Here is a 26,650-nt window from a genome sequence, read left to right on the forward strand (position 1 = left end):
CATAAAATACCAATAAAAAACAGCAACCCAAGAATGGCAACACTATAGATTTGTTGGTTTTATTCTGAATATAAAGTCCATGTAATATTGAATGAATACACTACCAGTTAAAAGTATTTTAGCAGTAATTTTCTTTTAAAGAAGTCTCTTCTGCTCACCAAGCCTGCATTGATTTGATCCACAGAAACAGCATATTTTTACTATTTAAAAACAACTTTTCTATTTCAATATATGTTAAATAAAAATGTAATATAGTCCTGTAATTTCAAAACTGATTTTTTTAGCAGCCCAACCCTATAATCTCAATTTACTCCTTTTATATATTGGACAGTGCTGACAAACAATTAATCACAATTAATCGCATCCAAATTAAAGAAATGTTGTTTACATAATATATGTGTGTGTACTGTGTATATTTATTATGCATATATAAATACAAACACATGCATGTACATATTTAAGAAAAATGTTGTTTATATAATATAATATAAATTCTATAAAAATGTAATATAATATGTAATATATACATGTAAATGCATGTAAATATTTTCGAAATATATATACTGTGTGTGCTGTTATATATACACTACATATTAAATATACACATTACAAACACACATATTATCTAAACAAAAACTTTTATTATGGATGCGATTAATCTGATTCTAGATGAATCGTTTGACAGTACTAATATATATATATATATATATATATATATATACACACACACACACACACACACACCGTATTTTCCGGACTATAAGTCACACTTTTTTTCATAGTTTGGCTGGTCCTGCGACTTATAGTAAGGTGCGACTTATTTATCAAAATTAATTTGACATGAACCAAGAGAAATTAATCAAGTTAAAACATTACCGTCTACAGCCGCGAGAGGGCTCTCTTGGATGTAGACGGTAATGCTTTCTATTGGTTCTTGGTTCTAAATAAATGTGACTTATAAGTCCAGTGCAACTTATATATGTTTTTTTCCTTGTCATGACGTATTTTTGGACTAATGCGACTTATACTTAGGTGCGACTTATAGTCAGAAAACTACGGTATCTATCTATCTATCTATCTAACTATCTATCTATATATATATATATATATATATATATATATATATATATATATATATAAACACACACACACAATATAGACATCTGAGAATTATTCTATAATATATAATCTAAAATATTTTTCCTTTAATAGCTTCAATGTAATATATATATATATAATATATAATTCTATTGTAGATAACATTCTTAAAATGGTAGATATGACTACATTTGAACTACTTTAAATTATAAGTGAATTATTATGTCAATTAGACTTTTATAGCTTCTCCAATGCTTCTGTTGTTCTCATGCTGAAGTGAGTTGGTTATCAGGCAGCTCATCTCTTGTGTTGATCTATTCAGGTGACTGTTACCTGATGGAGTGGTCCGACTGGAGCCCGTGTCAGAGCGTGTGTGTGAAGGGCCAGCGTTTGGACTTCACTCCGGTGCAGGTCCGTTCACGTGCCGTCATCGCACAGGAGCCAGAGAACATCGCTCAATGTCCCGATCTGGAGTGGCAGACCCGGCCCTGCAGCAGTGAGACGCATGCTCATCTCTCTCATTGGAATAAAGACTCTGCTCTACTTTGATTTTATTCAACATGAATAATTTTATTAATTCAACATTTTATAACACACATCATTTGTTTTATAGTGGCATCTGTGGCATTGTGATGTAATCTTTCAGGATACTTCATTGCATGTTAATTGTAATAACATGATTATAGTCTAAATTTAAATGAAATGCAATTATTTGAACATAAGAGGTTTTTTGATCCATGTAAGTAGGATCTATACATCTCTGTATCTAATTTCATAATTACATGAAGCATTTATTCAAAACTAAAATATACTTTAATGAAATTTCTACTGAAATTTATGTCATGTATTTAAATATATTTATAATTACAATATTTATAATGTTGTAATTTAGTACATTGAAAATGTTAAGTTTAAATGTAATATCAAAGAACAGACAGTTAATATTAAAATCATGTACTATTTAAGCAGAACAAAACAATTAAAACATAAGAATTTACAGCACGTACTGTGTAATATGTACTGTGCATAAATGTGTTGAGAAATATAGTCATGAAAGTGCTTTTTATTGCAGTAATATTATATTATCTGCAAATACAGTTTTCAAAAATATACTTTTAAGATTTAAAGTTGCACAATAAGTGCACGTTAAATACAATTAAGCATACTTCTTTTTCACAAGGGCATGCATATATTTATGTGCATGTATTTAGGAATTTTACATGAAATACAGTTGATTTGTTACAAATGCATGCTCTTTTAAAGGGATGGTTAACCCAAAAATGAAAATTGTGTTGTCATTTTTCACAATATACTTGTTGCAAACCTGTTTTTTTCTTCCGTCAAATACAAAAGAAGATATTTTGAAGAATAATGGCAACCAAACAGTTGACGGTATACATAGACTTTCATGGTATTTTTTTTTATACTTTTATACTTTGGCTACCGTCAACCATGCACTTGATTCACATTTTGGTCCATTTTAATAGTTTTTTTTTTTTTTTTTTTAAACAAGATTGTATGAAAACACCCTTATCAAGTCTCTCTACAGCTGTCTAAAAGTGTACAGCCGCAGAATGTATATTTACTCAAATCAATAATAACTTATTGATTTCAATCTAGATGGGGAGTGTTATGAGTACCAGTGGATGGGCAATCCTCAGCTGATCTGGTGTCAGCGCTCGGATGGAATAAACGTCACAGGTGCTGTACTATACCGCTTCACATCTGTTTCTTTACATTACACGAATAAGCAGCCAGTGAGGAATAACAGATACCAGTACAAACCATCAGAGCCACTTTGCTAATGGGTCATTAAAAAATTTAACAGACTTAGTATGCATCAATCAATTTCAAGATTTCAGGTTAAAATATTTATTCATGTACAGTATAAAACAATGAGTACATCTTAGGTTCTGTTGGTATTTTGTGTACGTTTTTTGCCACTTTTAAAGGCCTTTTTGCCTTCACGAGGTAATATTTACTGTAATAGTCCTGTGGTGTGACAAATAAATTTTTGTAGCTTCTGAATAAATGAGCTCATGAAAGCTGCATGCATAATAATTTAAAAAACGAATTAGGTGAGCTCTCTTTTAAATACAGTGGTTTTTAGATGGTGTATATTATCATCACGCACTACAGAACATATGATACCAGCATCTACACACAGAATGCAGTATATACTGTAATATGTATATTGTGCAAAATATGCCATTTTTCTAGCATATGTACGCACATTTCCTGTTATCCGCGGGGCCATAAAAAGTCATAAATTTAATAATAAGTATTTAAGGCCATAAAAAGTCATAAAAACGTCCGGATTTTCCATACAAGGTCATAAAAAACATTTAGCCACGTCTTAAATTGACATGCTAGTCCATTAAGCTGAACTGAGTAACTTATGCCGCGTTCCAGGCAACCCGTAACCCGTGTTTTTCCAACCTTCTACCCGTGAAACTGCACTGGAACAGCAGTCAAACCCGTGACTTCCCACCCGTGAACTCGTAGGCTACTAGATAGATGTACTCCGAGTTACGAACTCTGACGTCACATAGCCTGCGAAACAACAATGGCAGCCTCTACGGATAATATTGCCTATGGATGCAGTGTTTACGCAAGTGGTGCACGTTAAAAAGCGATTTTAGGACAATATAACATTGCAATAAAATTAATAATCTAGCTACAATTGCTTGCGCTCAGGAAGTTTGGCGTGACTTGCCTGGAACACTATAAAGTCGTGAGTCGTGGTTTGAAATCGTGACTTACGGGCTCAAAAACCTGCCTGGAACGCAGCATTCAGTTAGCTGGTTACTCGCACGCTGTGTTGTGTGTTCGGTGTGGAGAGAGAGCCGCGTATCACGGACAGTCCCTCCTGCACAAGAACTAACAAATACTAATCGCAGTTTTGAACAAACAGAAAAGGATGTGTAAAAGTCCAATTCAGTACCACGGTGTTCAGGTGTTCAGGTGTTCAGGGCTCACGCAGAGAAAGGCGTCTCAAAACGCTTGTACACCGAATTTGCTTCTTTTTGCTCTTGTGCCGACAAATACATACAAAATATGTCAAAATACCCGCCTTGGAAAGTATGCTCGAAAAAACTTTTTTTTTCAGTTATTTGTCAGTTATTTCTTAAGTGAAAGTAAAAAGTTGAGGAATAAAGATGCGTTCATCGTCTCTTAAAGTGACCGCGACTAATTTAGCTACTAGCTGCTGTAATGTTAATCCAAGAAAATGAAAGAAAAATCACTAACTGCTCTTGACTGCATTACTTTGTAGTTTTAACAAGAATTTATGCACAGTCAAACCAAAAATTATCCAGACTCCAGATATAATTTTTGATATACATATTTTACTAGTAGGTAGCCTACAGGACACTAATACATTTATGTAAGTGAGTATAAGCAAACTGTGACATACCCAAAGAATCTTCATACAGTGAACTACTAGTGAAATAGATAGATATAAATGTTTTATCTATCTATATAAAATTGGGAACAAAAATTATTCAGCACCTTATAAAGCACCATGCATTGCTTTATGTGTTTTTTTTTTCTGAATTGCTAATGCAACCTTTTCACACCACAGTCTGAACAAAATGAAGCATTGCTTGGTAATTGGTCAACAAAGTATTGATAGTTGTGTAAATATTGTCATAACAGTTGTCTGTAGTTTTGGTTGATTGTAATCCATTACGTACATTTCTATCAAAGTTATGACATTATCAAGACGAATTTGTTCTGACAGAGTTTAACTCTAAATTCTTGTCATATTTTATAACCATTTTAGAAGCAATAGCAAATAAACTGTAATAATGTGATAAATGTTCAAGGTGTCTGAAAAAATTTTTGGTTTGATTTTATATTTAATTTTTACATTGTACTGTGATCAAACACCAATAACACTTGTTATTTTGGAAAGTAATGCCATAAAATAATTGTTAATTTACAATGTTACTTTACAATGTTACAATTGTTAATTGTTCCTGTGTTCTTGATACTCAAGAAAAAGAAGGCGAAGGCTTCAGTTTTGTAATCTTAAGAAATAATAGAATAACTCTTTAAATAATAAAACTTGTTACTTGAAAGTAATGAAAGTCAATAATACTATTTTACTATATTAAGAATAGTATTATAATACAATAATACTATTCTTATTATTGACTATAGTCAATAATTAGACTTTTGAAAGGAATTTTAATGACTGAAGTTATTTATCGTAATTCGTGTAGGTCATAAATTCAAATCCTAATAGTCATAAAAAGGTCTTAAAAAGTCTTAAATTTGACTGATTAAACCCTGCAGAAACCCTGTATTTTCTTCCAAGCCGAGTTGTTGTCAAAAGCTTGAAAATGATCTCTACCCTGTTATTTCTTCCAGGTGGATGCCCTGCAGCGCTACTGCCAGGGACGGACCAGTCATGTGATCCACCTTGTGACGAACCGCAGTCATTTTGCACAGAGGTAAGACACAAGAGGATTGTGGGATTACTACAGTTCTGAGCCTGAAAGTCTGTAATTACAGACAGTTGCTACAGCTGCAATTATCATAATGAATGCAACAGAAAATCATGGTCATAGGCTGTACTTTTGTTATTATTTTTGGATGCTCAATTAGTTTTTATGTGTTTGCAAGACCCATTTTAATCAGTTTAAGAAAAGAAGTCATAGCGGTACAAATACAAATACTTTTAGTAGATTTTTTAAGCATGCATTGTTTTTGGAATAATTTTACACACAACCCCTTGCACATTAACAAAAAAATTGTGTGAATGTTCTCTATTGTTCACTAGGGTTGGGTGATAACATTTATTTTCAGATATTTTTGTAGGCCAACCCAGAAGTTAACATCACACTGGTTCCTTTAACCAAAACCCAGCATTATTTTTCCACTGGCTTTTGGATTATTGCAGAAAATGATCTCTGTGACCACCAGCAAAGGTTTATGAATCTTACACGTTTTGTTCATCAAGCTGATCTTCACAAATGAGCACAACTTTTATGAATTGTGAAGCCTAAATTCAATCAGCAGAAGTAAAAAGCTAAAGTTAGGCTATAAATGAACTACACCACAGTTGCACAACTTCACCGACACCACCATTAATTAAGCTTCAACAGCTACTTCTGTGTTTACTTAAAAGTACCATGTTGGAAAGTTTGCAAGAGCGGGGTTATAAGTGCAGCAACGCTGTAAAAGCATCTAATGAGTAGATGAGTTTATCTGTTCAGTCTGATGACATTTAATGTCCCCGACAACCTCTGTAGTCACATTCAGCAACAAAAATAGACATGCCGTATTACTGATATATTTTATGCCATAGAATAAAATGAGCTTGTGTTAACCACAGACCTTATTTCAGGTGCATTTAACCAAAAACCCACTGAAGAAAACATTGACCTTTAAGAACAGAGAGTGCAGAAATGTTTTTGTTTTAGGACTGAACTGGGTCACGAGCTTTGAGAGGAAGCAGAAAGCGTGATGGTATTTAAGTGCCTTTGCTGCCCCCTGCAGGAGGGTGTATGTATGTGTGAGGAGGGCTATACAGAGGTGCTGACGCCTGAGGGGATGCTGGAGCAGTGTACACCCATCCCTGTGCTCGAAATCCCCACCGCAGGGGACAAAAAATCTGATGTGAAGACCAGCCGGGCCGTCAACCCCACCCTGCCCACCACTGTACAGCCTGGCCGTGTCGGACGCACCTGGTACCTGCAACCCTTTGGACCAGGTAAACGTTACATTTCTATTTCTTTAGTCCCGTTTCTCTTAAACATGTATTTTATTTAATTGTGCTGAAAGGTCTAAAAAGTTATATTACTCTGCAAAAACCTTTAAAATAATTTTTAACACTGTTTTATTGAATGACAATTGTGTTTTTATTGAAGCTTGTTTTTTTGTCATGAAAAAAAAGAAAAAAAGTCAATTGCAGTTTTTCATCTCAAAATTAAGAGTTTATATCTAGCAAATTACCTTTTTTTTTTGCACTGAATTCTGAGTTTACATATTGCAATTCAGGTTTTTTTTTTTCACCACAAAATAAAAAATAAGTACTATAATTGCCAGAACTCAGAGTTAGTTGTTTTAAATTTCTCTTTTGTAGTCTTTTGCGTTAATACACCAACCAATTTAATATAGTTTTGCATTTTGCTTCTGTTTAATGTCTTATGCTAAATATTTTTGACCTCTTTAGATGGAAAGCTGAAGACGTGGGTGTATGGCGTGGCGGCAGGTGTTTTTGTCCTCCTGGTATTTATAGTGTCAATGATTTACCTCGCATGGTAAGAAAGACAACCCTTTCCGTTCGCTTCATCATCACTTGTTTTATTTTCTCATTCACTCCATGCATTCGTTTGGTTGTGTTTTTCTTTAACTCGTATCCCACCCTCATCCATGCCTCCCTCACCTTCATGAGCAGCAGTTACTGTGCCATGCGGCGGTCTCTCGGGACGCCAGATTCTGCCAATGGTACAGTGGTATGGATGGGCCAAGATGCCCATGAGCTGACCTACACCTGCCCTGAGTGCCAGCAGCCGAGTCAAGAGTCAAGAGCCAGTTAAAGGCTGGAGAAACAGGCTCCTGATGTCCTGACATCTCAGCCCCCTCTGCCTCGTGCCTCCTCCTCAGTCTGTGCCTTACGTTCTGATGCTAAATGCATCAAGCTGCCCGGGTAGGCTGTTTATTTATGGTTTATTGGTTTAGAAAAGGGTTTAACAAAATAGCTTTGTTGCAAATCCTAGTGAGCTTGCATTGGTTCCTACTGCCTTCATACTGCCTTCTAAGCATGGTTATTATCGGTAGCTAAAACTACAATTATTAACAGTTACTCAAAAGTAGTGTTAATTTATATAGAACAAAAATATTTGGTGACAACCTTTTTTTTTCTTTCCGATTGTAAAGACAACTCTGACATTAAACACTGACTATATCAACATGCGATATAGTTGACAAAAAAAAAAAAAACACGAGAAGACAAAATGTACCGTAAATGTAAAAAAAAAACTCTATATATCCATATATAGACACATTTTCATTATTGTGGTTGCCAGATTGTTAGCGATCTTGTTTGCTTTGCTAACAATTGTATAGTTGTGATCTATGTTTGTGTTCTGGTGGTATTATAGACTATGTTTGTAGTATGTATTATGGATTTTTAAGATGGAAGCTCTGACAAGGGGATTTAAACATCTGGCAAACACAATAATGAAAGTGTGTGTGTGTGTGTGTGTGTGTGTGTTTATTTATATATATATAAATATATATACTGTACATATATGCTTGACTATAAATATAGTAATTTTTATTAGGAATTTTGCTGCTTTTGCTTTTAATAGAAGCTTTGAATTTGACTAGTTTCTTAATGTGGACTGAAGAGAGTGTTTTAATTTATATGATAACTGAATAAATCAGGAAACTATATGAGGTAAATTTAACCATGTGTAGGAGTTGACTTCACTTTATTTGTGCTTGTAGGTGAAATGCAATTCTCATATAATTTCGCAAATGACAACAATTATGATCCGTAGTCACGACTGTAATTTTTATAGAATTAATTGTGATTATCTGTTGAACCATTTTGCAGCATGACAAAAATATGACATTTTCTTTGACGAAAACTAGACTCAAATTCTTAGACTTTAACCTGTTGAAACTTGACTAAATAAAAAAACAGGATAGGTTGACTAAATATGATTAAAAAAAATGATTTTAAAAAATTGACACAGAGCTAAAATGAAGACTTAATTTAAAACTAAATTAACACTGCTCAAAATAAATGTTAACTGAAATGTAAAAAAATAAAATAAATTATTATTATTATTTCTGCTAGTTGCAACATTTCTTATTTTCATTTAGTTTCATTTAGTTGATATGAAATTTATTTATGAAATATTAAAATAACTAAAACTAAATAAAATAAACCTTTATAAACACATGTAAAGCACAGATACAACAAAATATAATTCTTTTTAACTAAAATTAAAATGTTTATCTTAAATTTATCTTTAACTAAAATTAAAAATTATCTTGATTCATAATCAACATGTCACCTACTTTGTCTGTCATTTTTATATTCCGTAATGATTTTGGGGATTGCGTTCTTTCTCTGTGATGGATACATTTGATTTTGCCTTAGAATTATGCCCAAATGAGGTGTTTCAATAGGCATTATCATGTTTCCTACATTTTGGAACAGACTTTGCATCTATTATGCCTGAAAATGTTTCCTGTGGGGGCAGCTCACTAGGTTTTGGAGCAGCAACTTTTTTTATGATTATATGTTGCAATAATGCTGTAAACAAATTGGGCCAGTGCAGTCTTTAATGAAGTCCAACTGCTTTACACATCATTTTGCACCTATCAGGGCACGTATTATATTTCATCATAAGTCATAACTGAACTATTACTGATCATCATAATTTTTCATTGTCTTTTTTGTTTATTTTTTTTTACACATATTTCATGATTTCATTTTCATATCATTTGTCATAACATGCATATGCATATATAATATATACTGTGTTAATAAACTACACACTGCAAGGGTTTGAGAGTGACAACCGCATCATTCCTTTTTCCTCAGCAAAAAGCCAAAGAAACCTCAGCGAAGACAAAATAATAATCGATTGAAATCCCTGACCCTGGCATATGACGGAGATGTGGACATGTAGCCCTTCTCAGAAATATCATCAGCAAATGGTTGAATCTCATTAAAACATGTTCAGGTCACATTATACCCCTAATTCGAATTCGAAAAAATTAAGTAATGATATTTTGCATAAATGAAACAAAGCCTATTTTATCACCTGTGTACATTATCAAATTATGGAAATGACTTTATTGCATTATTTATGAAAATTAAGCACTTTCTTCCTAAATTCCTTTACTGAACAATTTACTTTCGGTGTTTTTGTTATTCTCAGTATTGTCAGTGGTGATTCTCTTTTTTTTATATGTATAAATTAAAGACGATATAATAAAAAGCATGATGTATAAATACTTATTTAGTGAAATATATTCAAATCTGAGAGTTTTTGCGTTACAATAAATTACAATAAATTAAATGTGCTTAATTGTCATTAAAATAAAACACAGCAAATAATCCCTAGGCTTAATTTTTTGTTTATGAAAAATATAATTTCTTAACTTTTTCTTAAATTTCTTTTTTTGCCATTTGATTTTGGGGTGAAGTATGACCCATGTTTGAGATACAACCAAATACTCCTCCTCCAAAAAAAAAAAAAAAAAAAGACCTAACCATCTCAAATACTGGACCCTAAATGCTTGAATCCAACATAGAGGAAGAAGAAACATCCAAGAGCCGCAAACAAAAACCTTCTTACTTTATTTTTACTTCATGTTCTTGTTCTGGAAGAGCCTTTACACACATCTTCACACGCTGTGAGATCATGCCTTTGTTTATATTCAGTTCCTTACAAGTATTTGTTAATTATGCAACTGCGGTCTGCTATACGACGGGTCAGGACCTTATCGGAACAACTTTCTTCCGACTTGTGCTTCCCAGCTGAGAGGATTCATTATTTGGAAGGAGCTATTGAATAGACAATGCCAAAACATACAACACACACAGTAGAGAACACGTAAGGAAACTTGGGATCTTCAGATATCATGGACGACATTTGCTCACAGAAGATGCAGCCTTTCTATGGAAGGTGAAAACAAGACAAATCATATTCTCCTGGAAGTCCCACTCTGATTCCAGGTGTTATTTTGCACTATATTAGTGCAGCAAGGAAAGCATTGGCCTTTGAACCATTGATGTCTCAGAAGCAACGATTTTTCAAGGCAAGCGAATATGAATCTGGAGCACATCAGTGAGACGGGATAACTGAAAAAGTGTAAAAATAAATCTCAGAGTGGGACTCTTTAAAGACTTCATGTCCTTTTGTTTTCACTCATTTGTGCATTGTATAGTTTCTATGATGTGTCTTTTCTGCTCAACAGACTATAAATATGTATTTTTTGTTATAGCTTTCAATTCAGACATTTTTATAATAATTGGTTGATGTATAGTTGTCGAGGAAAAGTGGTTGTGACTTTTGATTGGGGGGTTTATGCCCCATTTTCAATGTCTGGTATGATGTACGTGTCAAGACAATGGGTCTCATGGGAAGACTGATAGTTTCTGCCTTATTATTGATGAAAAATTACTGAAGTTTTGTTACTAATTGTTGCCAATTCTCACAGGACAGTGTACATGCAAAATACAATGGCCCTACTAAGTATTTGGACATGCAAGATAAACTTTAATATGTCTGGAGGTAATTGCATTAGATGGGGAGCTGGTTGCATTTCTAAATACTGGAAATTATTAATGTTCACTTCCATTTATGGTTTTCGCATGTGCATTTTCTACCAATGCTGCGAAATGCTATACTAAACTATACTGATGGTGTTTTTTGCACGACCGACACTTGAGTGCAAGACAAAATGCTTCTTATGAGCAGCTTCATTTTAGTGAATCAAAATCATTTGGCGCATCCAGTGTAGTCAGATTCCCCAACGAATGACTCTTATGAACCGGTTCTTTTTAGTGAATCAAAAACATATGACGTATCCTGTGTAGTCCAGTTCCTGAATGAATTACTGTACTCTTATGAATCACCAATTTATACTGAATCAGAAACAAATAATGCAACCATTGTAGTCCGATTCCGGAGCAACTGACTCGTATGAACCGGTTCTTTTTAGTAAAGCAAAAATGTGCAACTACTTTGTTGTCTCAAGTGTAGTCCAATTCCCAAACAAATGAATCTTATGTTTTTGATTCACTAAAAAGAACCAGATCATAAAATTCATTTGTTTGGGAATTGGACTACACTGGATGTGTCATTTTTTTGATTCACTAAAAAGAACTGGTTCATATGACACATCAAGTGTTAACTAATTTCTGAACAAATGACCTTTATGATCTCGTATTTTATACTGAATCAAAAACATACAATGTGTTCAATGTAGTCTGATTCCCAAACTATACAATGACTCTTATCAACTGGTATTTTATACTGCAGAAATCAGAAATATACAACCCGACCACTGTGAGTCCGATTCCTGAACGACTCTTTTGAGCAGTTACTATTTAATAAATCAGTATCATTAAGCAGCTTATGTCTGTGTTATTTAAAACTTGTGAAAGTATTATATAAAACTTGAATGAATTAAAAGTGGTACTATACACAAACACAGACACACACAAGTCATCAAAAATGCAAATATATTTACTTTTGATATTGTTATCTAATGCAAAGTCCTCCATGCATGAAGTGTGGTTTAAGTGTTCAAATACTTTCTGGGCTCATTGTACATGTGTAGTTGGATCTGATATCAGATAATTATATATATATAATTGTGTAATATTATGACATCATAAGTATGAGCTGTCTCACGCATTTGCAACAAACTTACAAAGCCATCAAACAGTAAATCATTTTTTATTATTCAGCAGATTAAGCAGTATTCAATTTATATATCCATAAATTATTTTCAAATGATCATACATTACCCCGAAAAATACAAGATACATTGAAAAAGAAAGAAAAAGAAAATATAGTGTGTATGTCATGAAATTTGATTTAGTTTGAATTTAAGGACCTGTTATATATATATATATATATTTTAAAAAGCAGTGTGAATATGATATTCCTGAGATGTGATAGTCTATGAATCCTGCTGAAATCTTCCATTCAGATAGTAGTAATATAGAAGAGGCTTTTAATCGGTCAAATCTCCTCATTTTCCCTTGATTCATTTACGCTGCTACATTAGAGTCGTTTCACCCGGCCATCCTGCTAGCAGCTGGTGAAATTAATGTTTACCTTTAGTTTTATTTGTAAATAACAATGAGTATTGAATCATATTCATTTATTTTCTATTGCACAGAAATGTTTAGTACATTGCAAAGTGGTCTCGCTGATCTTTGTTAATTATGGTCATGTTGTAAAGTACCAAGATCTTTTTTTGTACAGCTTGTTTTCTGATGAACTACAGGTAATAAACACTGGTGTATTAAACATGTATGAATGATATTTCTTGTCTTATCTCCATATTTTGGGAATATGAATGTCTTTTTATCCACTGTATGAAGTCAGTTATGACTCTATTAAGGAAAATCATAGGATTGGTTGTGTTGACGTTCATAGGCGTTCCTCCCTCATGCTAGCGAGCGTGTCAGTGTCAGATGGAGCTGAGTGACCATGTGTTCACGGCGCAGAGCAGAGAAGAGAAGAGCCTTGCATCAGGACGATCAGCTTCCCCCGAACTTCACTGAATCCCATTGAGAATTTCACCGAGATCAGAACAGCTGTGAGGAAAGTTCAAGAGTCGGAAACCTTCTAAATGATGATGATTGCGAGCAGTTTGATGTGTCTCGTGATGCTCCTATCCATTAATGATGTAAGTGCATTTACATTTTATCACAAATTCTTATATTTATGTTTGCTGTGGGGGTTGAGCTTGCTCTTTGATGTGTTTGACTGTATGATATTCAGCACCACAGACAGCGACAGGCAGTCAACTCAGATCCTTAAGGAATGTACTTGATCTCTATTGGAATTTAGAACCGATCCTAATGGGATCAATTACAAGTCCTGTAAGAATCGAGATGTGGTCAAAGGCTGAAACACAGTTAATGAGAGCTTTATGAAATATGGATTATTTGGAAAATATGTGAGCACTGGTATTTATGTTAATATCAAATGCTGAAACTGAACATGGAATTTCTACAGCTTTTTTATTACCAAAGGCAGTCACACTGGGGATTGTGGGTGTGAAATTATTTCTTTGAAAATAAGAAATTTCACTAATAATTGCTCTGTAAATTTCACTAAATTGCTCTAAATACTGTTTTTGTTTGTTTGTTTGGGTTTTTTGTATATTGTATTTTGTTCTACTGTACAGTAACCGTTAAAATATTTATTTTTTAATAAAAACTAACATTAATTGAAAGAGTTTTTATGTTATGGAATGTTTACAAAATTATTAGATTAGGATCCTTTAGAGCTGTTTCTAAATTATAAAATATAATCCAACAGGAATTCTTGACATTTTTTACATTCACCTTCTTCGATTTTCATAAAATTCTACTAAGTGTAATAAACAGTTACAAAGAAGCAGCAAGTTACACACTGAATTAAATGTAACATTTTAAACTCGTAAAGATAGTATTCTTGTAAAACAGTCTCATCTTTTCTATTTTCATCTTTTAAAAAAGTCGTTTTTTTATAGTGCAGCAGTCCAACTGAATCCTAAAATCTCCATAAAACTGTCAAATTAGACCTGTCTGATGTATAGAAACCAGCTAAAACCAGCAAACCACCTTACATTTCTTTAACATGAGCTTGAAAAAAAAAACCTTCTATTTATATAATAATCATTAATTTATATAATAATCTTGATTGAATCACAAGACACAAGTACATGCAGATACATGCTGCTGTCTATAGTTTAGTTTCTGTTAGCAATACTTTAGTAATTTAATGGTTGGTTAAGAATATCATGAAGGAACAGGCAGTATTGGTCATCAATGTTCAACTTGCTATTTGGAAACTGCGCTTTTTTGTGATCAATACTGCTAAAAATCGTCAGCAATTTTATCCATCATGTTTTCAGATGAAACAACATTTTGTGAATAAGAATGTGTGAACAATTGCAGTCTCATGTATTGCACTTCAAACTGCAGTTTATCATTCATAGTGCTTTTAGAGATATTCTATTAATCAGAGCATGCAGGACTTCTCATCATATACTGTTAATAATGCAACATTCCAGCACTGTGAGCTGAAGAACCAGAAGTAGTATTTTGTTTTTAACGTCTGTCTCTCCATTCCTGCCTCCTCTCTCTCTCTATAAGGTCCAGCTCACACCTCAGACTGAAGATCGATTTGTCTCTAACTGAAATAAGAGGCAACGTGGTGCTCGAGCCTCAAAAGGATTATTGCTTTTTTATATAAATATATAAGTGTGACTGTAAGTGTCTGACCCCATGGAGATTAAGATCCAATATACGAATTCTGTGAAAAGAGCTATTGAGTTGATGTCGTAAGTTTCGATTTTCGGGGGTTTCCTTTTTTTTTTTTTACCTGGACATGTTCAATGGAAATGCTCCCGTGTTGCAGTAACTTTGCCTTCATTCGATTACAGTGCTGTTTATGTTTTTAACCATGATCAATGGAGTTAAATCACGACATGCTGATTTATTCACTAATATTCTCAACGCAATCATAGATTCTTTTTCAAGTTTAGAAGAGCGCTGGTTTCAGAGGTAGTATCTCCCTCTGGGAATGTTTCAGATGAGTTACAGTATGTCATGATTTCATCCTTGCAGGTGAATTTCATTCCTCTTTTGACTGACTGACTGTCTGCACTGTACAGAATGAAAACGTACAGGTCTTTCTACCTGATCAGATCCTTAGAAATGCATACAGCGTAATCATAATCATAGTATTCTATTCTATTTAATTTAATTCTATTCTATTTGATATATATAAAAATATATATATATATATATATATATATATATATATATATACTATATAAAATATTATATATTAAACATATTTAAACACTACTGTTATTTACTTATGTTTACCTGTGAGCCAATTTTAAAAGTTCTCTTGATATAAAAAAAGTATTGTTTTCAAATGTGTCACTGTTTGTATTCATCATTCTAAAATAGAATCATTCAAATCAATGATTGCTGCACAAGTTCCATTCTGTTTACTTGGCATTCCATCATAATCATACTTTATTTCAAAATGAAGCTGCTGTCATTCAAATGCATTACCTTGTCTGGCTGCTTTGAACCACGTTTATGAATGTTACAACTCCATAAATTTCCATTCAGGGAAACGAACTCTGAGCTGGGAACACCTTGATCTTATTTATAGCTGGAGTGTGATGGCATGTGGAACTGCTGGAGACCTAATCCATTAAACCAGCTTCCTGTAAATCTGCCATCGGAAAGCCGTAATCCTGCCCGGAGCTGTTTGGAAAAACTGTCAGTCTTCAAATGAAGTTAATTATGTTTTACAGCATTCTGGCACTACAGCAGCATGTCTGACTGTATTGTGTATCATAAAAAAGTAATTCTGAAATGTAAATGAGGCAAATGAGATTAAAGGTTTTTGTTATATCTTCCTAAATTATCTCATTAACTCATCACTGCAGGGGGCTGGATTTAGATGCTGTTTGTTTTTTTCTGTGATTGTCACCTCTGTACTGAACATGTTTGTCATGATCTATCTATCTATCTATCTATCTATCTATCTATCTATCTATATATATATCTGTCTGTCTGTCTGTCTGTCTATTCATGTAGATATACTCTGATATGGACACTTTTAGCTTTTGTAAGTCAGACCCCATCTTTCTCTTGTAGGTCATTTTGATCTGATATTGATGGCTGAGATTCAGTTACATGCAGCTCTCTGACACCTTTTGAATCTCCATATTTGTTTCAGGACTGACCCTGTTGTAGGATGTGAATAACTCTTTAATTAAGTGACATACAAAAAAAAAGTCATATTTGGATTATTGATCGAAGAGTTAACTTATGAAAGCTCTCTTGAATGACAGATTTGCTGTCAAATCATTTCGAGTAAAGTCAAGCAGATCTTGTCCTTCTGATATGGTGTTATTTTCATGATCTTTTGTTGTGTGTAAAACTACCTTGTCTCATTTTGTTGTCTCAGGTCAGATATGCCAAAGGAAATCGTTCTCTGACAGCAAGGTCTCTGCAAATGGACAGGTCTAAGAGGAAAATGAAGTATCCATGTGCTGATTCGGACCCATTGCCCATTTCAACTCCCGATGTCCGTGATGCTGACCAAGACCTCCTGTCTGACAAACTCCAGCCATGTCCCAAGCAAGAGCTGTGGGACTGGGCTCCAAACCTGACCGAGACACACCCGTCCGCCCAACAATCCAGGAAATGGGTCACGGTGAAAAGAGGCAAAGCTAAGAAGATGTTCGGCTGGGGAGATTTCCAGTGCAAAGTAAAGTCCACGAGCCTCGATCTGCTCATTGCTGGGAAGATCGTGGATCACGGCAATGGGACATTCAGCGTTTATTTCCGATACAACACCACCGGAGGTGGAAATGTGTCCGTAGGGCTGGTTCCTCCAAGCAAAGTGGTGGAATTTGATGCAGCGGCTCAACCCATTCTGCACTCGGTGGAGTCGAGGATGTTTAACTGCAGGGTGGAGCATGAGAGGGTGGAGAGAGGTACCAAAAGCACACGCTGCTGGTATGACCCGTCTCATATCTGCGACCAGGATCAGACTCACAGCCATGTTTCTTGGCTCTGCTCAAAACCGTTCAAAGTCATCTGTGTCTACATATACTTCTATAGCTTGGACTACAAACTGGTGCAGAAAGTCTGTCCAGACTTTAATTACCACAGCGAGTCTCCATACTTACCTTTTGGATGATCATTTTGTCTCGTAATAAAAGACAAATTAGTACGTGTTTATTCTAAGATAACCGGGCAGGTTTCCATTTTGAACTGGAATAGGAAAAGTTCACTAATCGAACAATCTGTCATGATTTACTCATCAGCTGATTCTGATTCATAGTAATAGTCTGTAGTAATGATCTGTTACCTTTTGATTGTGGTTGGCATGAGTGTTACACAAGGGACTAGTTTGGAAGACATTTTCATGCAACTGACATCACAAAACAAGTGTCAGTGAAAATGCATACAAAATCCATATTGCAACTGCATTTATTAAGACAAGCATGTCTGTATATTCATTTAAGAATGTAACGCTATTTTGAGGAGATAAATATTACTAATTTCATTATATACTAATGCATTATTTATTAATGAAAAATCTTTAAAGACATCTTTAGTACAGGTTTGTCTCCATGCACACTTACGAACTTCATCAGAAGTTATTCTCTGTGGCAGGTGCTGGTGAATAGGTGTCATAATTTCTGACATGGACAGAGCAAAACTTAATGAGCTCCTGTAATTGATTTTGCTTCGCTGAGATCGTGTCAACGGTTTTGTCATTTCTCTGATGATTTAATGAAACCACTATGTAGTGAATGTAATTTCATTAATGAATAGGCCTACAGTTTGATGCCACACACTGTTGGAGACAATTACTTGTACTGAAAATGAATATAAAATGCTTGTTTATCTTATTTTTTATCGAATATTCTATATTTCTAAAGGTCTAAAGGCTACATCATGATGTAAGTATATGCTTTTGCATCTACACAGTCTTTATTTTTTACATTAAGACTTGTTTAAAAACGGGTTTCAGGTTCCTAGTGCAAAATTCTATTTGTTTCCTTTTTTCCCATCCAAACATCTCTAAATGTACATGATCGCAAACAACTGTGATTAGTCTATTCAAATAAGCGCTGAGAAAAGTAACAGGCACCACATGATAAAGTCTGCACGCACCTTCTGCCGTGTACTTGAGAAGTACAGATTAATACTGATACAAAGAAACTTAAATAGTCTTTTAAAAATTACGAAAAACCAAAGTGTATCACAAACGCGCATTTAGAGTGCCCGTTTCAAGCTAAACGTCAATACTGTAGCCTACTCACTCATTACACCTTCATGTTCGCGGTGCGCTCGTGCAGTAGCGCGCATGACGTCATCACTGCATCTGCAAGGACGCGCACCCAAAAACGCGCAGTGATGCACGTATAACGTTAGCGTTTTATTTTCCTATTAAAGCATGTCTTAAAAATCGTCAGCCGGTATCCAAGCTCATATGGTGAGTCTCATGATAATTCAATTGATTGTTATTATTAGAAACCGATCGTTTCCTGTATTTACTGTAGAGGTTGCATTATGACAGAATATAGCTAGTGTTTGTTTTGGTGCGGCAGAGAATGAAATCCGGATGTGGGAATCACATACAGCTGAATATTGTGAGTGATTTGTGTACTGTAGTTTAGATATTGTCAATTAAGTTTTTTAATGAAGATAATATGTTCCTATAGAAAAATGCACTTGAAAGATAAAGAAGAGGCCTGCATGTTCAGTGCACTGTATTATAAATGGTGCAATGATCAACATTATACAGGTTTCGTTACTGAACGATTTTTTTTCAGTAACGCAATGACTAACTATCCTCTATAAATTACAACTGTTAAACTATCAAACGTGACACTATTGACAGTTAGCTATAATGAAATAATGACATTGTTATTTCAGATACATGACAAACATGGAGAAAGGGAACCAGTGAGTATGCAGCAGAAACCATCCAGTTGCAGACATTCCTTCTAAAGTATCATACTCAAGCAAATGAGATGCCTTCATAATTGGTTTGTTGTGTCTTTGCAGAGGTAATTCTCATTTTGATCACTTTCTCCAAAGTCAAGAATCATCCGTGGTCAACAAGTTCCAGCAGAAATACTGGAAAACCAAGCAAACCCTGATTAAAGTCACAGGAAAGAAGGAAGATGAGTATGTTGTTGCTTCAGATGCTGATCTGGACGCTAAACTGGAGGTGAGGAACGGACCTAGTCCAAACTTTCCTTTGAGTCTGAATGAATCATATGGTCATGTAATGAATGTGGGTTTTCATACTTCCCTTCAGGTGTTTCATTCAGTACAGAGAACGTGCATGGAGCTCCTTAAGGTGCTTGAACAGTATCAAAGGAGAATCAGCTGTAAGTAAACTGCAAATTCACATGTTTTAATATTAAGTAGTGCTGTCAAACGATTAATCGCTTCCAAAATAAACGTTTTTGTTTACATGATATATGTGTTTGTACTGTGTATATTTATGTATATAAAAAGACATATACAGTATATATTTTGAAAATATTTACATGCATATAGTTATATTTGTATATCAATTATATTATACATGAATATATTTAATATATAAACATATTTATGTTTTAACATATATAATAAATAGACACAGCACACACATATATTATGTCAACAAAACTTCTATTTTCAATGCGATAACTCGCAATTAATCGTTTTACAGCACTAATATTAATATAATGCACACGTTTATAAATAGCTTGCGAAGAAGAAGCTTACCGGTAATTGTAATCAGTGTGCACTTGTAGTGTACATCAAATCTTAAACGTATATATATAAAATACTTGCAGATAATATAATATTGATGAAATAAAAGGTCACACTCCAAGATCCAAATCTCGCTATTAACTAACCATTAACTATGACTTTTGGTCAATAAATTGGCTGTTTATTAATAGTTAGTAAGGTAGTTGTTAAGTTAATGTATCAGGTAGGATTGTGGTCATGCAGAATATGTTCTTTAAACACTAATAAACAGCCAATATGTTAATAATAGCCATGCTAATAAGCAACTTGTTTATAGTGAGAATTGTAGTCCCTATGCTAAAGTCTTACCTTATTTCAAGAGAGTATAACATGTTATGTTACTAAACACACTAAAGTGCACTTTTAATATTTAATTACTTAATTTTTAGGGTGCATTTACTATTAAGTTTTTTATATATACTTTAAAGTAAATTTTAAGTAACTGTTTTAATAATCTTTTGTCATGCTTTAGAAATTATTTTGATGTGCTTTATTGAGTAATGTTGATTGTTGTCTGATATAACATTTAAAATTAATATATTTTAAAGGTACTAAAATGTCACTTAATCAAAACAAATGTGAACTCATTAATATGTTTAAATGCATAACGTACACGTTTCAATTGGTCACATACAAGTGCAACTATTATAAGTATAATAATACAGTGGAAGTAATTTTTAAATGAAATATAAAGATGTACTTATGTCTGGCTTAAGAGTGACAAAAAAGCACTCTTACATTCATCAGTCTTTTTTATATATAGTTATTTTACAAGTAGTTATTTAAAAAAATAATACTTGCAGATAATATAATCATTTTTTTTTACCTTAAAGTACATTTTAAATTGTTGTTTAAATAATCTTTTGTAATACTTTGATTATTTTGATGTGCTAACATACCAAAGCACATACTTGATTATAATTTTAACTGTAGTGTCAATTGATTTCACATTTAGGCCCAAAGTGAATATATTTTAAATTAAACTTAAAATGGTTCTTCTATGGCATCGCTACAAAAAAACAATTCTGAACCTTTATTTTTAAGAATGTGCCATTCAAACATTTAACACTTATTTATTATTCAGAGAAAACATATGCATGTGGCTAAATTCTGATGCTTTTTTCAGTTTTGTCCCAGGAGGAGAATGAACTGGGTCGGTTCCTGCGTTCGCAGGGCTCTCAGGACAAAAGTCGTGCTGGAAAGATCATGCAAGCTACTGGGAAAGCTCTCTGCTTCTCTTCACAGCAGAGGTCTCATCAAGCTTCTGATCAATTGTGATTGGTTTGGGAATTCTTCTTCTTCTTTTTCCTTTGGTTCATTCCTTTCTCCCTGCAGGCTGGCGCTGCGAGCTCCGCTGGGCCGTCTGTACCAGGAGGTGGAGACGTTTCGGTACCGAGCCATTTCTGACACCTGGCTGACGGTGAACAGGATGGAGCAGTCACGGACCGAGTACAGAGGAGCTCTGCTCTGGATGAAGGACGTTTCTCAGGAGCTGGACCCCGACACACACAAGCAGATGGAGAAGTTTCGTAAGGTCAGTGTGACTGCAGTGAAACATGTCTTCTAATCATTCTCATCTACAGTAGCGTGGGAGGAGAATGTCTTCTAGAAGGTCTGAAATGTCCCTGTTGATCTTTACCTCTGCTGGTTGTTTTTGATGGGCAGCAGTTTGGTCTTTTTTCATCCCTCAGGTTCAAACTCAGGTGCGTCATACCAAGACAGGTTTTGACAAACTGAAGAATGATGTGTGTCAGAAGGTTGATCTGCTCGGAGCCAGTCGCTGTAATCTGCTCTCACACGTTCTGACAACCTATCAGGTGCTGCATTTTAATTGCATCTTGTAGCTTATTTGTATTTATTTACCTGATTAGATAGCATTGTACATGTGATGCATGTATTATTTAATTAGATTAAATTAAATTGATTTTATTTTTACTTGTAATAAATTATCCTTTCAGAACAACATGTCATGAGGATAAATATCTGTCTTTTCTTCTATTTCAGACCACATTGCTTCATTTCTGGGAGAAAACCTCTCACACTATGGCTGCTATTCATGAGAGCTTCAAAGGCTGCCAGACTCACGAGGCTTCAGCGCTGGGGGTGAGAGCTTTCAGGAGAAATCAATCTCATTATTATAGATCTTTGGTGATGCTCATATTTATTCATATGAATATGTATATGTACTTAGATCACATTTTGTGTTAAAACTATAAAATGAGTTTCATTTTTCAATGACATTTGGATTTGTTTCTGATGGTTTGGTTTAAAATAAAGATGAGTCTTACTTTTTTTTTTTTTTTTTTTTTTTACATTTACTTATTTATTTAGCATTGCATATTTGAAAAAAAAAAAAACACTACAAATGTTTGGGGTCAGTAAGATTTTTTTTTTTATTACTACTTTTATTCAGTAAGGATGCATTACATCAAAAATGACATTGTTACAAAAGATTTGTCTTTTAAATAAATGTTGTTTTCAACTATAATAGTTTGATTAGATCATTGATTCTTATCATCATTGATACGAATAATGTTTTTTTGAGCATCAATTCAGCATATTAGAATGATTTCTGAAGGATCATGTGACACTGAAGACTGGAGTAGTAACTAAAAAGTAAATTTTTACTTTACTTCACAGAAAAAAGGTATATTTTAAAACATAGAAAACTAGAAAACAGTTATTTTAAATTGTAATAATATTTCACAGTTTTTACCATATTTTCAATCAAATAAACATATCCTTAGTCAGAATAAGAGACTCTCAGCGACCCCACACTTTTGAAAAATAGTGTGTGCTACAGAGCTCAGTTCTCAAGAAGAATATCCTCTTGATATTGTCAGCAGTAGAGAAATGTCTTCACATGTTATGGGGCAGGTTGTCACAACAGGAACCTGCTGCTTATTGATTAATCATCCCAAAATAGGCTTTTGTTTCAGATCCGCGATAAAAAAACTATTACATTTATTAAACACTTTCCCATCTTTGATCATTTAAACACAAAAGCAGTGATATTATGATGCATGTCCAACAAATCTGTTGTGTCTGATACTCCAGGGTTCAGATCAAGCTGCAAAGAAAAAAGTCAAGAAGAAAACAAAGGCAAAAGCAGAAGATGAAGAGACGAGTCAGAATACAGATGAAGCGTAGGAGCTGTTCCGTCCTCATTTATTGTAGTTTGACATGTATAAATCTCTTATCACTCATATCATATATCATATAATATCATATCTTCTCTTTCAGCCTTATTTCAATTGAAGAAGAAACTCTGAGCAGTAACCTCATGCAAACAGGTGAAGCTTTCATGAAAGCTGAATGATTTTTATCCACAGATAAAGAGAGGTTCATCCTTAAACCAGTGACTTCATGCTCTATTTACAGGAAATGATGACACTTTCTCCAGCAGTCACGAGAAGGATGGCTTGAGTTTGTTGAATGAGATTCTGGGCAGCAGTTCTCTGGAGGACAGGGGTTTCTCACAGGAATGGCGGGAGGTGTTTGGGGAAGATGATCTGACCGGCGGTAACAGAGCAGACACTCAGCTGTCCGAGGAGGAGCCCGCTTTCTTTCTGCCTTCCAAACTACTGGACCAGAACATGAACGGCCCGCAGTCCAAAGTCTCAGGTCTGCAGAAACGTCCCTTAGACAGGGACAGAATGAAATCTGAAATAGATGATGCAACAAAAATAGATCATTATGGAACAAACTATTACACTAGTGTTCGATTTTTTTTTTTACGTTTTTGAAAATATTCTTAAAACTAGAAAGACTTTGTTTACTTGATCAAAAATAGTCGCACAGAAAAATGTTGAAATATAATTACAATTTGAAAGAACTGTTTCATATTTGAATATATTTTAAAATGCAATTTATTCCTGTGATGCGCAGCTGAATTTTCAGCATCATTACTCTTCAGTGTCACAAGATCCTTCAGAAACCATTCTAATATGCTGAATTGCTGTTCAAGAAACATTTTGCATTATTAATGTTGAAAATAATTGTGCTGCTTTATATTTATGTGGAAAATTCAGGATTCTTTTATGAATAGAATGTTTAAAAGAACCGCGTTTATTTGAAATCTTTACTCTCTATAGTGTGACTTTCAGTCAATTTAATATGGAAGCCCATTTCCACCACAGAATTTAGACAGAGTTTACATCTTGCAATTCTGACTTTAAGTTGAAAAAAAAAGTTGTGTGATAAACAATTTGCAATTAACCTTTTTTATTCTGTGGTTAAACATGGGATTCTGTAATTGAATGTGTGCTTGCTGAATGAATAAAGTAAAATTAAATAACAAATTGACCCCAAACTTATAGTGTACACCTATTGCAAATACTCTTAAATATTGTCTGTATTCCAGGTTGGACAACAGCCATTCCACAGAATATTCCTGAAAACTCATCTGTAGCGAGTCAAATCTCTTCCAAACCTGCAGTGAAAGGTAAATATGATCAGAGTCATTTATAATATGTCAGTCATAACCAGTATTGAGAGTGTAAACATGCATTGATCTGTCGTGATGCATCGATGTGAAAAAAAGCATTTACAGTATTATAGAATAGAATACTTAAAAACTTGATTACAATAATAATGCATTTTGTGTTATTTTCTCATCCCAAAATAATCTAATTTCAGTTGTAGATGTGTGAATCATACCCCCCCCCCCCCCCCCCCACACACACACACAGAAAAAAACAAACATAAAATAAATAAAGAAACACATAATTAAATAATCAATAAAATTGACAGACCAAATATCAGATTTTATTTCAGAACAAAAATGTATACCCCTAATTTTAGGTTGTATTTTTGTATATAATCCAATTCTAATACTCCTTTTTTCATTACAGATACCTCAAAAGATCTCTCTGCTTGGTTCAATCTGTTTGCTGACCTGGATCCGCTGTCAAACCCGGATGCAATCGGCCGAACCGATGAAGAACAGGAGCTCCTGAACGCTTAATCTGTCCTGTTACAGATGCACTTTACGCTCTTGTCGCACAATCGCCAGTTCATGTGAGAGGCCTACAGACGCCTGTACTGGACAGATTCCTTTATGCCATAGCAGTTAACTTAATTATTTCATAAAGAAATATTTGCTGCCAAAGGAAACTAATAATAATCACTCTGGCCTTGATTCCTTTTGCATCTGCTTGTATTGTCAAAGCAGTTTGATTTGCCATAACATTGTGGATTTTCTTGTATTACATAAATGTATACTTACACTACATTCAGTAACAGTAAGTTGTTTTGGGTTTGTATGTTGTGATATTGCATGATTTTTTTATCGTTATTTATTTTAGGTGTTGCCTTGATCAGTTATGACATAAATGGAAATTATTTTTGCAAATGTTAAGTAGATAAATATGCATTTTGTCTTTAGTGTCGTCAACTAAAACTAATGCTGCATTTCAGAAGCCTTAAATATAAGAGGACTTTATTACAGTCCTTTGGTTAATTTATTTGAATGAACATTATATATTACATTATCTAATGGAAACTTCACCTGATGTGAAAGCAGCTATTAATAGGTCAAGGTGTACATAACTTGAAAATGTTATTTTAGATGTACTGTACGGTTGGTTATGTTATAAAAAGCAACTGGGTTCACTTTTACAGGCTTGTTTCTGGACGGTTTTTATAAGTAAAATAAAATAAAAGCATGTCCCCCAAAATAATATATAATAAATAATAAAACCTCAGAGCTCACGGCAGGTTGTTGAAAGGTTTAAACATTACAAGAGAAAATGAATAGGATTTTTGCTTCCAGAACCTGATTATTGTACTCTTATTATTTTTGTCATGAATACCAATCAAACATCATGGTCAAACCAGGTCGTATGAAGTAAGCGTTTATAAATATGTTGGTTAACTGTATTTCTTAGAGCTGATTATGAAAACCGATTCTCATGTACTACAAATTACTTATTAAACTACAAACATGGAACTGCAATAAAATGTAATAAAAATATGTCAATGTGATTCCACATAACACAATACACAGTGGGACCAAAAGGCCTTACTGAAGTCAGTTCATATCCGTGCTTTTCTACACAATGTAAAATATGCATCAGCATAAATCATATCACACTACACCAAATAATGCCATATCATTTTCATTATTTTGTGTTGTACTCATGTGTTTCTTCAATTTCTAATACCACTGTAACCCTGAACGGCATGAAACGAATAAAAGCAGCTTCATTTTACCCAATAGTGTGACTTTACCTTTTATAATGTACATACACAAATTGCATGCTGCCACCTGAAATATTTAGAAAGAAAATTATTTCAGTTGTTCTCAGAAGAAAGAACAATTCTGGATATGCAGATTAAACATTTTCATGATTTAGAAGTATTCCAATTTAAATTAATATGTGCACATTTTACAGGTACATTATCCTTTTTTTATTTAGAATGTACGTTTCTGTTTAATGTAAACATAAGAAATTCCCCAACCAAGTAAATGCATTTAAGTAAAACAGAAATGAATGC

General features: G+C 33.9%; 3 protein-coding genes across 5 annotated transcripts in view; all 3 read left to right on the forward strand.

Moving 5' to 3' along the window:
* LOC132158880 (thrombospondin type-1 domain-containing protein 7A-like) overlaps positions 1 to 10,036 on the forward strand; it is a 132,724-nt gene extending 122,688 nt beyond the window's left edge. Inside the window, exons 24-29 of the mRNA XM_059568492.1 lie at positions 1,421 to 1,594; positions 2,719 to 2,799; positions 5,473 to 5,555; positions 6,604 to 6,817; positions 7,280 to 7,367; positions 9,668 to 10,036. Coding sequence (XP_059424475.1) covers positions 1,421 to 1,594; positions 2,719 to 2,799; positions 5,473 to 5,555; positions 6,604 to 6,817; positions 7,280 to 7,367; positions 9,668 to 9,755 — 728 coding nt within the window. The 3' untranslated portion in view covers positions 9,756 to 10,036. The remainder of the gene's footprint in view (positions 1 to 1,420; positions 1,595 to 2,718; positions 2,800 to 5,472; positions 5,556 to 6,603; positions 6,818 to 7,279; positions 7,368 to 9,667) is intronic.
* Positions 10,037 to 16,802: 6,766 nt separating this feature from the next.
* Positions 16,803 to 17,870, forward strand: LOC132157855 (neurexophilin-1). Its single transcript, XM_059567122.1, has one exon. It carries the CDS (start codon positions 16,842 to 16,844, stop codon positions 17,529 to 17,531), a length of 690 nt encoding a protein of 229 aa, XP_059423105.1. The 5' UTR covers positions 16,803 to 16,841; the 3' UTR covers positions 17,532 to 17,870.
* Positions 17,871 to 18,710: 840 nt separating this feature from the next.
* On the forward strand, positions 18,711 to 25,791 carry ica1 (islet cell autoantigen 1). Of its 3 annotated transcripts, none has more exons than XM_059568494.1 (13): positions 18,711 to 18,836; positions 19,280 to 19,309; positions 19,412 to 19,577; positions 19,668 to 19,740; positions 21,279 to 21,402; positions 21,488 to 21,686; positions 21,844 to 21,969; positions 22,157 to 22,255; positions 23,210 to 23,298; positions 23,396 to 23,445; positions 23,534 to 23,776; positions 24,516 to 24,596; positions 25,006 to 25,791. In XM_059568494.1, the coding sequence occupies exons 2-13, from the start codon at positions 19,284 to 19,286 to the stop codon at positions 25,116 to 25,118; spliced, it is 1,389 nt and encodes a 462-aa protein (XP_059424477.1). In that variant the 5' UTR covers positions 18,711 to 18,836; positions 19,280 to 19,283; the 3' UTR covers positions 25,119 to 25,791. The 3 variants fall into 3 exon arrangements, with proteins under 3 accessions (XP_059424477.1, XP_059424478.1, XP_059424479.1); XM_059568495.1 differs by having other exon boundaries at positions 19,445 to 19,577; XM_059568496.1 differs by lacking the exon at positions 19,280 to 19,309.
* Positions 25,792 to 26,650: the final 859 nt, after the last annotated feature.

Source organism: Carassius carassius, chromosome 15, assembly GCF_963082965.1.
Source record: "Carassius carassius chromosome 15, fCarCar2.1, whole genome shotgun sequence".
NCBI lineage: Eukaryota > Metazoa > Chordata > Actinopteri > Cypriniformes > Cyprinidae > Carassius > Carassius carassius.

Excerpts from the sequence above, each read along its gene's own strand:
- ica1 (XM_059568494.1), top strand. The coding sequence starts at position 19,284 with ATGACAAACATGGAGAAAGGGAACCA. Across the intron at positions 19,578-19,667 it reads ATCTGGACGCTAAACTGGAG|GTGTTTCATTCAGTACAGAG; the intron begins GTGAGGAACGGA and ends ACTTCCCTTCAG. Across the intron at positions 23,299-23,395 it reads AGTCAGAATACAGATGAAGC|CCTTATTTCAATTGAAGAAG; the intron begins GTAGGAGCTGTT and ends CTTCTCTTTCAG.
- LOC132157855 (XM_059567122.1), top strand. The coding sequence starts at position 16,842 with ATGGACAGGTCTAAGAGGAAAATGAAGTATCCATGTGCTGATTCGGAC.